Source organism: Aplysia californica, unplaced genomic scaffold, assembly GCF_000002075.1.
Source record: "Aplysia californica isolate F4 #8 unplaced genomic scaffold, AplCal3.0 scaffold01064, whole genome shotgun sequence".
NCBI classification, from domain to species: domain Eukaryota; kingdom Metazoa; phylum Mollusca; class Gastropoda; order Aplysiida; family Aplysiidae; genus Aplysia; species Aplysia californica.
The window spans coordinates 1,434-17,027 of record NW_004798334.1 but is presented as its reverse complement, the minus strand read 5'-3'; the positions used below and the strand labels follow the sequence as shown (position 1 = coordinate 17,027).

Below are 15,594 nucleotides of genomic sequence, written 5' to 3'. Positions count from 1 at the left end.
CCCCCCACAACCGTACAACCTCCACCCCCTCTTTCTACAACCTAGCCCTGCCTCGTGGTTGGTGGGTGCTCTGGTGTTGTTCCCTCCTTTCTTCCTGTCAAACGTCTCTATTCCCCTTATCTCTCCTCCTTCCTTTCTTTGTACTTTATCCTCCATTACTTACTTACTTTTTACTTGTTAAAACTTGTTCTGTCCTCTTATACCACGAGAAGTCGAAAAGGGGTGAGGGGTATATTTGTCCCCCACCACTTCTAATCTTCGCCACTTATAATACATGTAAAACTGATTGTGTTGCAAGTGCCGTAACACTCTTACGGAAACTAAACTAACTGAAACAATCTAACCCACCCCCTTTTCTCCCCCCCCCTCCCCAGGGTCCCCGCAACTGTGTGGGAATGAGACTGGCCCTGCTGGAAACAAAAGTTGCAGTGGCGGCCATCTTGCAGAAGTTTAGCCTAGTCCGCTGCCAACAGTCAAAGTACCCCGTGGTTCTCGAGCAGTTTCGGATGGCGGCTAAGGACGGTGCCTGGGTCAAACTGGAATCACGGGCATAAAGACCCTCACAAGTTGAAATTTCAACTAAAAGAGAGTCTACAATTTTCCTTTTTTTGATATTAAACCCGCAGGGGCGAAGGCTGACTTGTTTGACAGGGTAATCAAAGTGAGACAAAGAACCAGACACAGATCCCACAATGGGAACACCAGTAGCAAAACTTCTTATTGGAGGTGGATTCACTGAAATGTGAATGAAATCAAACCCTGAATTCGTGTTGCATGTTGCCCCGCCAAAGTATTGTAAGATCTAGAGAAAATGTGTCATTGACTAATGTCTATTCCCACTTTGAGCAAAACGTAATAATAACTTTTAAACGTGCGGTGGGAATAGTAGTCTCAAGATTTTTTAACAGTGAATGTAACTAAAGATGTGACTACACAAACAGAAGTCAAAGAAGCAAAGATGACAATACAAAAAATATATTATTAATTTTGTTTCAAATAGGGTGTCTTTTCGCAGCCTTTTATATAATAATAATAATAATAATAATAATAATAATAATAATAATAATAATAATAATAATAATAATAATAATAATAATAATAATAATAATAATAATAATAATAATAATAAATAATAATAATATTAATAATAATAATAATAATAATAAATTACACTTTTATTTGTCCCAGAAGGGCACTTTGTTTTACAATGGCAAACATACATACATAAATACATAATTATAAATACGTACATACATAAATACATACATGCATAAATACATACATAAATACACACTATTACACAAATACAGAACAGTTTACAAACAATGCCACTGTCGGTCGCCACTGTGCAGCGCCCTGTAATTTGAGCTAGGGTTGTCGTGTCTTGCTCAAGGACACACTCCAGTGACCACCCATCTGATCCCCGTGTCACCGACACTTGCTTGACATTGCTTGAGTCAAAACTCACTACTCACTTAGCCACTGGAGCCCCCAGTGTCAGTAGAGGAAAATCCTGTGTTGACCTGGGCGGTAAAAAGTCGAGGGAAAAAAAAAAGCACCTATAGCGGCCATGACATTATCAGGTGTTACCCCCCCCCCCCCCTCACCTTTTTAGGTAGACTCTACCAGTTTAATTGTTAGCTTACATAACCAGTGCTTGTGATTGCTTATGAGAGGGTCCGAAAGGGGTGAACAGAGTTCAGTCGAACCTGTGCAAGATGTAAGACGGCCACCCATTGTCAAGGAGAAAAGTGGCCGTATAAGACAGTGGCCGTCTTAGGCAGGACTGATCAAGATAAAGTAAACAATTCTGAGGTCGCCACATTGTTGCTGTTGTTGCTTTCGCTGGGGGGGGGGGGGTCTTCTTTTTTTAAAATTTTATTTTGTTGCTGCTTTTGTGAAAGGGTGACAATAAAATTAAATGTATCAGACAAGGAGGACCGAGTGCTATGGTAAAACAAACACATGGGTCGCCACCACTCCGAGAAGGAGCGACGCTTCTGTCACAAATTCATGTTGACGTCCATTGTTACTTTGTTACAGACTGGGTAAACAGTGACCACTCATCTCACTTACGATTTGTCTGAGTTCTGGGCGGGGCTTATGGGTTATGAGGGATCACACGCTTACCTCCTCACCAGCAGCTGAAAATTTGTTACCTATTGGTCAACAGTGGGAGGGGCCTACGCAACATGATCAGTTGGAGGGACTACCTAACAACAACGACAGGTGATTGGATTATGACGGCTCGCCCACAACGCCAGGGGGCAGTGCATGATTTATAACAAAACGTAATGGCGTCATTAAGGTGGCCGTCTAAGACAGGTGTTATTGTTTGGTGTGATTGGGGTTGTGTGTTAAAATAATGTGGCTGCGGCCGCGTTGGACAGGTGCCCGTTTTACACAGTTAAATTATATAGAAAAAACGCAAGGGGAGAAATGGAAAGTGGTCGTTTGTACAGGTGGCCGTCTTATAGGGGTGACCGTCATGGCAGGTTCGACTGTACATGCATTTATGAGGAAATGAAACAGTTTGATTTTTTGTGTTTTTGTTTTTGTCTCTTTTTTTTTGTCCCTCTACAAGGAGAACACTTAAAATACAATGTGTAGATCAGTTTGATCTATACAGATGGCCTGATCTCAGTGATCCTCCGTTAGTTAAATAGCCCCGACTGTCCAACATCAACGGAACTGATTCTGCTGTTTGATCTATGTTTGAAATGTGTCTTTCTGTAGGGGATTTACTTTATACGTGTAAAGAGTTTACAATTCTTATGTGGATCAAAAGAAAGTTTGTTGTCAAATGTGAGACCCAAAGTGACCTGGAGACGCACAGTAGAGTCTGAAATAAAGTCCTGGAATCATTCATGGGGAACGTTGACCGTATGATCGTATAGCCTAGATCTGACAAATCCTGTAGTTTCAGTACCGGTTTACCTCCTGTTGTATGTAATCATTTCTTCACCCGTTGTTGTCCTGTCATACAGTTTTGTGTGACGATGAAAATATCATTATTAAACAATTGTATTGGATTGATCACCTTGTGTAAGCACGTTTGTGTTGATATGTGTCGTTATTTTGTTGTTATCAGTCGTAATTTGTTGTTATCAGTTGTTATTTGTTGTTATCAGTTGTTGTATCAATGTAGACTACCTGGGGGGCTCTCGTGGCCTAGAGGTTAAGAAGTTCGCCTCTCATCCAAAGGTCCCGGGTTCGAATCCGGGTAGCGACCGAAAATTTTTCTTCTAAAAAAATGGTCTCCTTTCACTCCCTTCCCTGCTCTCTAGCAAAATTCTGTCGTCTGCTTTCGTCTCCTCTTTCTGCCCCCACCTCCTTACCTTCTTTGTCCCCTCCTCTGGGCTCCTGACTCTTTGTGTAGCCTTTCTACTTCTACTCCATGGCTCCTTCTTACTGCTGTCTTTCAGCCACACCCCTGATCTTCTGGAACTAAAGATTTTTCCCTAGCCTTCTCGGACAAGGGCGAAAAATCTAGGTCCCGTGTGAAAGTTGTGAACGTTAAAGATTTCCTGGTGTTCTAAAAAAATCGATAAGAGTAGGCTGTAAATTTATACGTTTTGGGCATTTGATAAACTGTTGTGTTTTGTTGGGGGAGGGGGGGGGGCGAAATAGCAATACAGATATAATATGTTTTGAAATGGAATATCACTGAAGAAAGTTAAAATTCTATCTGTCCAAAACAATGCAGCACGTTTAGTTTTACGGAAAAGAAAACGAGACCCTGCTAAACCTCTTTTACGGACATTGCATTGGCTTCCTGTTGAGAAAACAGTTGTGTACAAGTTGGCCACCCTCTGTCACAAATGCTTGAATGATAATGCGCCATCACATTTATCAAGTCTGTTGAGACTACATTTTAACTCACAGTTTAAGGTCCTCAGCTGACAAAAAGAAATTTCTTTTACCCTTTGAAACTAAATACCATGGGTGAAATACCTTTTGAATATCAAGGCCCCAAGATCTGAAATGCTATGCAAAGTACTTTAAGAGAGATCAAATCTTTTGATTCATTCAAGTGTCAGCTGAAGTCATTTCTGTTTTTAAATTAATAAGATGAATTTTTTGAGTGATTTTCTTTTAGTCAAAACACAACGTTTTATGTTACTGTTGTACGTTGTACTGTATTGTAAAGCACCAAGAGCCTGTGTACTTTAATCAGGGTTGAGCGCTCTATAATTATTATTATTATTATTATTATTACTATTACTTTTATTACTTTTATTATTATTATTATTATTATTATTATTATTATTATTATTATTATTATTATTATTATTATTATTATTATGTCAAAGCTGTTGAGCTAAAAAAAAATCAACGAAATTTCCCAACGGGCGTGAATTGAAAAATGTCGAATAAATTATTTTGAAGATGGCCTGATTTCCCAACGATGCTGCTCTTTGCTCTCTGGTATATTTGTCCTTCCCACTGTGGGGACTGATTGACTGCCCGCTTCCTGTGAATATATATGTTACAGTCAAACCCGGAAACTAGTCATTCTCAGGAAATGCCTGAAAATTCAGTCATTCCCAAGTAATTCCTGCTTTGAACGGGCATTTCTAGGAATGCCTAAAAATTTTAGACACTCTTGGAGAATGACTGAAAATGAAAGCCTCAGATTTCCAGCTTTGACTGGTTGTTATTTTGATCACTAGGCAAACCATTTGACTATCACTCAGTGTTATTTGCATTGTCGCAGTTATGGTTTGAGTGCGGTGTTGAGGAGTAGCGAAAGTTACAAACCTGTAACCTGTCATTAGATATTCACTTTATAGTTAAGCTTAAATATGGCTGAAAATCCTTGTGAAGAAACTTTTACAAGAAGGCTTTTTGAAAAGTATGGAATTACCTATTACCCAAGACAAAATATCAGGAAATGATACATCAGTTGCAGGCGACTTTGGGTGTAACCACAAAAACAGCTCAACGGTACAAGCTTCAAGCCAGGTCAGTTTTAGCTATTGTTTTTAACTGTCTGTCTGTCTGTCTGTCTGTCTGTCTGTCTGTCTGTCTGTCTGTCTGTCTGTCTCATTCAATGCCGCCGTCAAACGATCGCCTTACCAAGCACTGCTGGGTACTGAACCAAGGGTGGGCCTCAACATCTATACCAACGGAAATGCTGAGCCAGTTTCAGTCCGGGGATGTTTTACGAGCCTTTGCCCAGCAAACAGCTCTAGTAGCTCGTTCTCATGTCGACGAAATCACTTACGTTGCTGCTCATCTTGTCGACGAAATCACCGACGTTGTCCAAGTCACATAATTTGCTGCTGCTAACGGGCAAGCCACAAACCGGAATTATCCTCAGGTCGACCAAGTTGATGGCATTGGCACTGTTGAAAACGTGGCACTTCTTGATGCTAGACAGGCTCAAATACACTTTCATAGAGAGCAGAGTAAGAAATTCCAGATGGAACAAGCAGAACGAATGGTAAAAAGAAGTAGAATAGAACTCGCTCCAGGCCAGAAAGGTGACAATGTTGCCATTCCCATTCCTCTTGTTGATCGGGGCCGTGGCGACCCACGAAACATTCTGACTGTTGTTTTGGACAAAAATGACAACAACAACTACACGCTGGCTACCAAACATGGAATCTTAAAAGGGGCAAACAGCAGGAACGAATTTGAACTTTGCCCTGAAAAATTACTTCTGATGGGTGATGTTAACTGCACCACACAAGTCAGTTTGAGAGAAGCGGTTGTATTAAAAAATGTTGGCTCTCAGTGTGGCGGTCAAGGTTACATTAAATGTAACTGTTCAGGGTCAAAGAGATGTCAAAGAGATGTCAAACAAACAGAAGCAAATGCTTCAAAGCAAAGCTCAAATGTAATAGTTGTTGCCACCAAAGTTTCAACTGCAAAAACAAATGAGCTCATGTAAATGAACATTCTATATTCAATTATCACTTTTTATTATTAAATTTGTTTTCATTAAACGGGATGAATAAATTACCGCATGCACCCCCTGTCATTAACTTTACATCTGTCATTCCGCCATTTTTTTTTCGATGGTAGTCATTCCTACGAAATGCCTGCCGGCCTATTTCAGTCATTCTCTGAAAATGACTAATATTTTTAGGCATTCCTGGAAATGCCTGATCAAAATAGGAATTATTTGGGAATGACTGAATTTTCAGACAATTCCTGAGAATGACTAGTTTCTGGGTTTGATTGCAACATATACACAGTCGAACCTGCCGTAAGGGAAACCTGTCATGATGGAATCTTCCTGCTTCTCTTTGGTAAATTTTGATAGAATTACATCTGTCTAAGAAGGAAACCTTTATTACTCGGAATCGGACAAAGAAATTCTTTTCTTGTCGCAGTTTGAAAACACACAAAAATGTGGTGCCTGCTCAAATTTGATTTAACCCCCCCCCCCCCAAAAAAAAAAAACCCAACAAAAAACCCAACAAAAACAACAACAACAAATAAACCAAAGGAAAAAACCCAAAACAACAACAACAACAACAACAACAACAACAAACCCCTCCGTAGCTAAGTAACACCTAGGAGGTTAAACCGTTGTTGTAAGGTCCTTGAACAACACCAGTGCAGTAGTGCGTGCACCCACAGATTCTCTACTACATGTACTAGACTAGGCCTAGTAGAGAATCTTTGGTGCAGCCCGCTTTCATCTCTCCAGTTTCCAGGCCACGCTACCGTTCGCGAAAGGGAGGAAGGGGTGCGGTTTGGGGATGGCTCAAGGAGATTAAGTTTTTTTTAAAGCTCATTGGGATGCCTCAAGGCGAGCGTCACGCAGACCTACATTATTCCAGAGACGTACATTGTACTACGCTTGCCTCTGACCCCGCTCACGTAGGCCTGCGTGAGCCTGAGAGGCACAGAAGCTCAGGGTGGAGCGGCTGGGAGAACTCACAATTGTGTGTGTGTTAAAGTGCTCGCGTGGCGAGCCGGCACAGAAATAAGTTCCCTGGGTGGTTGGCAGGTGCTCTGGTGTCGTTTGCTTCTTCTTTCCTCTTAAACACGCCTCTCACTAGCTCCCCTTCTTCTATATTTTGTGTTTGTTACTCTCTTGTAACAATTCTAATCTTCGGCGCTTATATGACACTATTGTGATGCAAGTGCCGTAAAACTCTTACTTTAACTAAACAGAAACTTTCCTGGGTAGCCAAAGGCGTGAGATTAATAATTTGACATGCCCACCGCCCTGACAGCGGAGAGCCGAGATAAAAGCTCCAGGAATCGTTGTTACATGCAGGGGAGGGGCAAAATTGGCTGATTGGGCTTGTTATACAGATGGGCGGAGTAAGGGCATCAGGCCTTCTTTAGTACTAATCTAAGACAACCTAGGCTAAGGGTGAAATTAGGAGACTTTCCATCGCTTCTGTTTTTAACTATTGGTCAAACAGCGGTGACATTCAAGCACGGGTGGCAATGGATTAACAAGACTAACGCATGCCACTATCAGGGTGGCTAGAAAAGCACGTGGGAGATGTGATGTTAACATATTTAAAATTCAACTTTTTTTTTGGCCACAGATTGCTGGCACACAGGTGACCCCGGATCACACAGCGTCCGGCCCTTCAGACCCCCCCCCCCCTCCTCCCATTTCCCCCCCCCCCCCCCAAATTTCCCCTCTCCAAAAGGAAAAGCCCTGCAATACAACGTACATTATTTTCTGAATCCCATGCAATTCTGTCTTAAATAAAAAAAAAAAAAAAGTTTTTACAAATAAAAAAAAAGCGAAAAAAACCGCGCGGATGAACAAAAAACTGCCAAAACGTGCTAAGATACCGGAACCTTCCTTTTCTTTTTCAAGGGGGGGGGGGGGGGGGGGGATTGTAAAAGGAAACATAAAAAAAGCGAAACGAAGTGAGGGGAATGCATAGATGCCCCCCCCCCCCCCCCCCCCCCCCGCCTCACTCTTTCCCCCAAATAAACAGAAAGAAATACGTTGGATGCAAATATGTGTCGGAACCGTGAGACAGTTTGCCTTTTCACCGTAAGGGGGGTGGCTGTGATGAGAAAAAGTCTTAATTGATACAACGTTTTTAGAAAGATAAATAATCATAAGATTTTATGAATATCTTTTTATTAAGTTTAATACTTTAATTTCTTGAAGTTGAAAGCCTCATAAATTTAAGAAATAAGACGATTATAAATTCAATCGAACCGATTTATTGAAAACAACAATCAGGGGAAGCTACTCTCGTAAAAAGTTCACGTATCAACATTTCGCTTGTTCGAGTTGGTCTCTTTTTACATTCGCCTTCTTCTGCTGCCTGTTGCTTCTTTCGAAAAAGGTAGGAAAAAAAGGACACCTAGATCTAGATTAGATCTAAATCGTTCGCTTCTTTCTGTCAGAAGTCGATTAAATGGGAGGACTTCCGTAACGAGCGACACTATGAGACAGAACAGAATTGAAGGCTAGGGGTAGGGGTAGATCTAAATCTAGATCTAGATAGATTCTATATTCTAGAATCTAGACTAGATAGATCTAGAATCTAGATCTAGGGGTACCGTGCGTAGGGGTAGGGGAAGGGTTAGGGTTTGGGTTAGGGTTAGGGTTCTTCTTTATTGTGTTTGATGGGGTGGTTGCTCAGAGGGAGAATCCAGAGTGAATCATGGTCAGGCCCATCATGGGTGGATTCACGTTTAAATGACGTCGAGCAACGTGTAGTTAACTTTCATGACCAGTCACTGTGGGGCAGAGCTGGTTGTAACGGAGTACAAGTACTCCGGTACTTGTACTTACGTTACAATTTTCGGTACTTTTACTGTACTCCGGTACATTTTGAGAATCAGTACTTTTACTGTACTCCGATACTTTTTATAAAAGTACTTTTGAGTACTTTTCAAGTACATTTTGAGTACTTTTGAAGCTTAATGAAAGAATAAGTGCCGACATTTCCGATCATAATTTACGGAACAAACACCCGGGCGGGCACAGCCGATCAACCAAGAGTTAAAAGTTGAGATTATAGAACTGCCCGTCGCGTCAAAGATCAGCCACTCTTGTGAAAGTGATCACATGCGCTGTAAAACTCCATGAAACGGTACAATGATCCCCAGGCGGGATCACACCGAGGTGTGAGCTGACCGATGGGCGTTTCTTTTCCACAAACATCGCACTCGCATCTGAGCTCGCCACCTGAACTTTCATCCCTCGCTGGGTGGGTTGGGCCTACAAGTTCGCTCCAGGCAGGATCACATCGAACTGTGAACTCTTCCCTGACCATTCAAGTTGAAGGCAGTTTTTCTCTATTCCCGAAATTGCGAGACAGCCTGAATTTTAACTGGTGTGGTCACAATGTAATGGTACATAACGACAAAGGCGGGGGGACTCAATCAGAGATGGAAGGCTACAATTTTTGGACAGGTAAAGGGGAGGGGCAACTGGATAAACGTAGATAAAGATCTCGAGACGATATGCAAATGAGTGTACGGTATAATATTATGGCTTGCCTCATGCCACCATGCTACAGTGATTGGTCATCAAGAATGACCACTCTTTGCTCGCCATATGTCATAAACCTACCCAGGGGTCACGTCAGTTCTTGGGTCACTGTAGATTCTTCGTCCTTAGCTTCGTCTGGCTAAGATCCCATATTTCCCTTGCTCCCGAGCACTGGGATCTTAGGCGGAGACTACTGTAGTAGAAAATTTTTGGTTACACTACACTTACTAGACTCTAGGAAATAATATCATGTAGATTTTTTTGGTGTAGGCCTATTTTGGTTTGCCGTGGGCGCCGTGGACTACACAGTGTGACCAAACTCTGTCTTACCACTATTATAATCAATTGAAACTGAAACTGAGTTCTCAATGTATATCAATCTAACAATTTTTTAGGCTACCTAAATCTCTTTTTTCCTTTTTTTTTTGTGGTTTGTGCTTAAGACTACCTTGATTCCTTGAGGATTTGTTAAAGAATTCAAAGCACTTTTTTTTTGCTGGCCATTTTCATCAATTTTTTATTTTCTTAGGTCAACTTTGTCTCTACATTTTCCAATTTTGATACTTTTCCTACTTTCCAACCCCTAGGACTGACTTACATTAGATCATATTGTCTTGCTCAAACAAATTCTATTCATAATATCACTTACTCACTAGTTGCGTCTGTTTGTTTGCTGGTTTGTTTTTTTCAATTTCACAGACAATTTCCACCTACGTCCAGTGCGTATATTCAAATGCTTTGTATACTGTTTACATTATTAGTAATAAATGGCCGAATTTGTCAAATATACTAGATATGTTATTCAATATGATGTTTTGCATTTTGAAGTGTTTTAGCATATTAGCAGAAAGTACTCAAAATGTACTCATAAGTACTTTTAAAAAAAGTACTTGTACTCAAGTACATTTTACAGGAAAGTACTTTTACTGTACTTAAGTACATATTTTAGATTGTACTTAAATTTGTACTTAAGTACCTTTTTAAAAGTACTTTAACAGCTCTGCTGTGGGGCACTCTTCACGAGAAGTGGTCCCAGCCTTAATCTAGATCTAATCTAGATCTAGAGATAATCTAGATCTAAATCTAGATCTACCTCCATACTCAATCGGAAACAAAAATCGAAGGCGAGGTAAAAAGCTGGCTGAGTTGCCAGGGTGAACAGGCCACCAAATGTAGAAACTGTTTTCAACTGTTGGCGAAGAGTAATTTGATGTCGACGTCATCGTAAAGGAATGTGTCCGAGCCGTTGTCTGCGACTCACCGGCACGGTTGTTCCGACTGTGAGCCGCTGGGAGTTGCTTGCCAGAGATAAAGAGTTAAATCAGAGGGATACTTAAGTGAACCGGGATCGTAAGCGATGGGATCTTAGGTGGAAACTAATATACAGACAAATTTATTTAGAGTTCAGATCTCGGGTATTTTTCATTATCGATGATCCTATTACTTCTGAACATAGTCTTTTTAAGTTTAGTCAGGTCATGATTAGGGAGTGGGTGGGGGGAGGGGGAGGATCATGTATGTTTAGGATCAGGATTAGGTACAAAATATGAATAAAAGATTTTCATAGATGAGCGTTCAAAAGTAGTCTTCCAGAAAACATAGCAGGCTACCGAAATATTCCTGACTGATTCTTGAAAATAGTGAATGAAATACAAACTTACTTTCATATCTTGTTGAGCCTTTACTAAATGGCATAAAATTATAAATACAGTCAAACCTGTGTAAGACGGCCACCCATTGTCAAGGAGAAAAGTGGCCGTATAAGACATGTGTGTGGCTGTCTTAGGCTGGACTGATCAAGATGAAGAAAACAAACCATTCCCATCTGAAGTCCAATAATTGAAAGTAGCCGCATTGTTGTTTTTTGTTGTTGTTGGTTTGTATTTTTTGTTTGTTATCTTTATTTTGTTGCTGAATTTGCTCAAGGGTGACAATAAAATGAAATGTATCAGACGAGGAAGACCAAGTGGCGTGTTAAAACAAAGTTACAAACACATGGGTCGCCACCACTCGGAGAACGAGCGACGCTTCTGTCACAAGTACATGCTGATTTCCATTGTTACTTTGTTACAGACTGGATAAACAATGACCACTCATCCCACTTACGATTTGTGTATGAGTTCTGGGCGGGGCTTAGGTTATGAGGGATCACACGCTCACCTCACCAGCAGCTGAAAATTGGTACCTATTGGTCAACAGAGGGAGGGGCCTACGCAACATTATCGGTTGGAGGGACTACCTAACAACAACGACAAGTTATTGGATTATGACGGCTCGCCCACAACGCCAGGGGCCAATGCACAATTTATGACAAAACGTAATGGAGTCACTAAGGTGGCCGTCTAAGACAGGTGTTATTGCTTAGTGTGATAGTGATAGGGGTTATGTGTTTAAATATGGTGGCCGCGGCCGCGTTGGACAGGTACCAGTTTTACACAGTTAAAATATAGAAAAAAATGCAGGGGGGTGGAATGGAAAGTGACCGTTTGTACAGGTGGCCGTCTTTTAGAGGTGGCCCTCAGGGCAGGTTCGACTGTAATTTTCATCCTCCTAATTTGCATTTTTGCACATTTTTTAAGCATTATTATAAAATACCCTTTTTCCTTTTTGAGTCCATATGTGTCGTCCCATGCTCTCCTGTGCCTGTCTTATATTCTCTGATTCCTTTATCGCCCATTTTTAAATTCAGTTTGTAATGTCAGTCTTTTTGCCTTGTATGCTTCATGGGAAGTGGCGGAGAATGTTTCTGTGTGTTTTAAGGTCTGCTGGGGTAATGGTAATAATAGTTGTAATCTGCAAAGCACCAGAGCTTTCTGTTGAGCAGGGGACATGCACTATACAAATTATGCTATCTATTAATTTTTTATTATCAATAGATACAATACAGACTTTGCCATCATGTCTGGATTTGATCAGCAAGAAGGATTTTTCCAAACCAACTACTATGACAACCAACAGAACTACAGCTATGACAATCAAGGTCAACAAGCCCAGTTTGGCCAAGAACCGTGAGTATTTTTGGCCTGTTGCCGTGCCACGCTTTTTGAATATGTGACAAATAATCTTAAATTGTATTATTCATCGCCTTTTTATGGTAAGAATGATGAACCCATGAAATATCAAATTAAAAAATTGGACAAATTGACAGTAAGTTACCTATTAGTGTCTCTGTCACAAGGCAATGAAATCAGGCGCTTGTTGATTTTTGGCCTTATGGAGTTGAATGTATTATGTTGGGCGCTACTCTGTGGCGATTGGGTGTGTTCACTTTGCTCTATGCTTATTCTGTGTTTTTTCTCAATGATTCTGTTGTGATTGGACTCTAATTTATTACTAAATCCTTTTAAGACAACAAACATCCCTTGTTCCCTCAAATAAAAACATCAGTCAGAAGTAAAAGACCTAGGCTTCTGATCTGTAACAAAGAAAGATATATAGAAGGTCATTTTTACCATCATCTATTAAAATGCTTCCATCTTTACCATCTTGTGTAAGTATACTTACGACCTTAGAGCATGCATCAAAATAACATTGAGTGTGTATCTAGTTTGCGATTATTATTGTTTATATTGCTGCTCTTTTATATTATGCATGGGATTGTAAGCCTACGTGTGTGTGCATGTGTGCGCATGTGTGCGTGTGTGTGTGTGTGTGTGTGTGTGTGTGTGTGTGTGTGTGTGTGTGTGTGTACACGTGGTGAAACAACAAACCAATGTGCCAGGATCTGGACAATAAAGATGTATCTTATCTTATCTTATCTTAAATCTTGTTCGTTTGTCTTGCTTTTGATGAAAAAAATACCAATTTTTTAAAACTCATTCGTTACGCTGAGCTGTGGGCGAATGCGTCGCTAAAATGACTTCATTACGACGAGTCCCCCTGACGGCTCGAGAACAGACCTATAATTATTTGCTAGCCTAGATTCTATTCCAATCCTCCTACATCTATGTTAAGATAAAGAATATATTATAGCATTGACTTTGGGTCAAGCTTTACTGAAAACTGTAAGTTTTGATTCAGTCTGTTCTGAATTACAATATTCTAAAACAATTTTTGTGCGAAAAATTCTGAAAAAAGTAATTTTTTGGGGGGGGGGGGATCACCCTGTAAATGTGTTTTTAGACCAGATTTAAATGCTGTCAAAATAGGCTTAAATACATTGGCTAAATGGTGTTGCTATTATTTTTGTTCGGTTACTCGAATTAAATACAAAATATTTTGCTCCTTTGTTCATTTTCTCTATGGAAGGACTCATACATTTTTTTTCTCCTTTTCTTGTGTTTCAGTCAATTTGGTCAGTTTGACTACAGCCAAGGCTACAGCGGAGAGCAGCAGTATGCCGCCCCGGAGCAGAACATGTACACCGGGTCTATCATGACTCCGAGCACTTCCAACTTTGCTGACAAAGCAGATTCTGGCGGTGACAGCTATGAAGATGAACCACCTCTGATGGAAGGTAGGAATGTTATTTTTTTACTCCTGAAAATGACAAAGTTTTAAGTTTTCTTTTCATGGCTGTTTTAGCGTACAGATATGTTTATTTATACAGGCATGTACAGAAATGTACCTTACTCAATTGATGTCTCTTTGTAGATTTCTGAGCACCTCTCTTGTGTCGAGTTAATAGCCTTATCCTATTTTGAAAAAAGGCACTACCACTACTGCTAAGTGAAAAGTCTATCAAATGTCCTCTGAGACATGTTATAGCGGAAGTGCCATTAACACCTGTCTTAATCTTTTCAGTCGAAACTGTTTGAAACAGACACCCAATCGCGACCTCAGTGCTTTCTTGTCGTATCTCCATTTTTAAAATACTGTGAAAACAGTTCATAACAAAAAAGCACTGAGGTCGCGCAATGTTGAGGAGAAAACTTAAAACTGGTCATCTTAGAAAGGTGGCCGTCTTTTGGCAGGACTGATTGACACGAAGAAAACAAACCTTTCCCTGGAGATGTCCCAGCCAGAGACGGCTTTATTTTTAGGAACGTTGTGAGGTTTGGCCCGACTGTTCAACTCATGTAAACAGTGGGGGGGGGGGGGGGGGGGGGGGGCGGCTCTCGTGGCCTAGAGGTTAAGGTGTTTGCCACTCTTTCCGTGATCGAATCCGGGTTGCGCTGAAAATAATTTTTCCTCTAAAATTGTCTTCTTTCACTTCTTTCTCGGCTCTCTAGCAATGTTCTGTCATTTGCTTTCGCCTCCACTTTCTGCCCCCATTCCCTAACCTCCTTTGCGCCCCTTCTCTGGGCCTCTGACTCTTTCTGCAGCCTTTCTACTACTACTCCTTGGCTCCTTCTTAGTGCTGTCTTTCAGCCACACCCCTGATCTTCTGGTAGGAAAGATCTACACCTAGCCTTCTTGGACAAGGGCGAAAAATCTTGGAGGTCCCGAATGCAAGTTGCGCACGTTAAAGATCCCTTGGTGGTCGATAATCGATAAGAGTAGGCTTCGGCCATCACCGGGGCAAAATTCAAAATTTCCTACCAACTGAAAATGTTTAGTGTGTTCCGCGTGCTGATATGACCTTATGCTGTTGCGAGTGCCATTAAACACTTACCGCAAAGAAAAGACAGGTCTAACTTACTTTTTGAGTAAATGTGAGGAGCAAAGTCCTGTCAGTGGTGAGGTTACATTTTGTGATTTTCCAGGGGACACAGTTGTGCAAATCTGTCTTGTGTTGGGAAATTGTTGAGCAAAGAGGAGCCTATAACTTTTACCCAGGCGCTGTCATCTCTTCTGTCATCTTCTTTTTCATATCATTAGGAAATTGTGACTAGGTAAAAAAATTCAATTGTGGAGTATAGCTTATGGTAACAAAGTGTATCCGTGATCAATTGCTTTTTAAAGTTTTTCAAAACTCAATGGATACCCAGCCATATAGGAATAATGTATTGCACTCAGTTCTTGAAGATTATTAGGGTACAGCATTAAGATCTTGTCGGTTTGTTAGTGTTTGAGCGTGTGCAATTCGCAGCTTGCTCTGTTTACTTCCCACCGGAAGCCAAGAATGTCTCTGAGTATTCCAGGGTCTGCTATGGTAATAATAGTCGTAAAGCACATAGAGGATGCTGTAGGGTAGGGCTTAGATATGCGCTATTTAAATGTAGTTATTGTTATTATTTATTATTATTATCATTATCGTTATGGTTGTTATTATTATT

The 15,594-nt window shown here is 40.7% G+C and overlaps 2 protein-coding genes across 3 annotated transcripts in view; both read left to right on the top strand.

Moving 5' to 3' along the window:
- The window catches only part of LOC101864494 (cytochrome P450 3A41), a 6,954-nt gene extending 5,943 nt beyond the window's left edge, over positions 1-1,011 (top strand). The window contains exon 4 of the mRNA XM_013089848.2: positions 375-1,011. Coding sequence (XP_012945302.1) covers positions 375-554 — 180 coding nt within the window. The 3' untranslated portion in view covers positions 555-1,011. The remainder of the gene's footprint in view (positions 1-374) is intronic.
- Positions 1,012-8,181: 7,170 nt separating this feature from the next.
- Positions 8,182-15,594, top strand: part of LOC101864269 (protein YIPF5) — a gene marked incomplete at its 3' end in the record, with an annotated part of 7,660 nt that continues 247 nt past the window's right edge. Inside the window, 3 exon segments of one of the 2 annotated variants that reach the window (XM_005111474.3) lie at positions 8,182-8,282; positions 12,313-12,444; positions 13,723-13,892. In XM_005111474.3, the coding sequence (XP_005111531.2) occupies positions 12,335-12,444; positions 13,723-13,892 (280 nt within the window). 2 annotated transcript variants of the gene reach the window in all.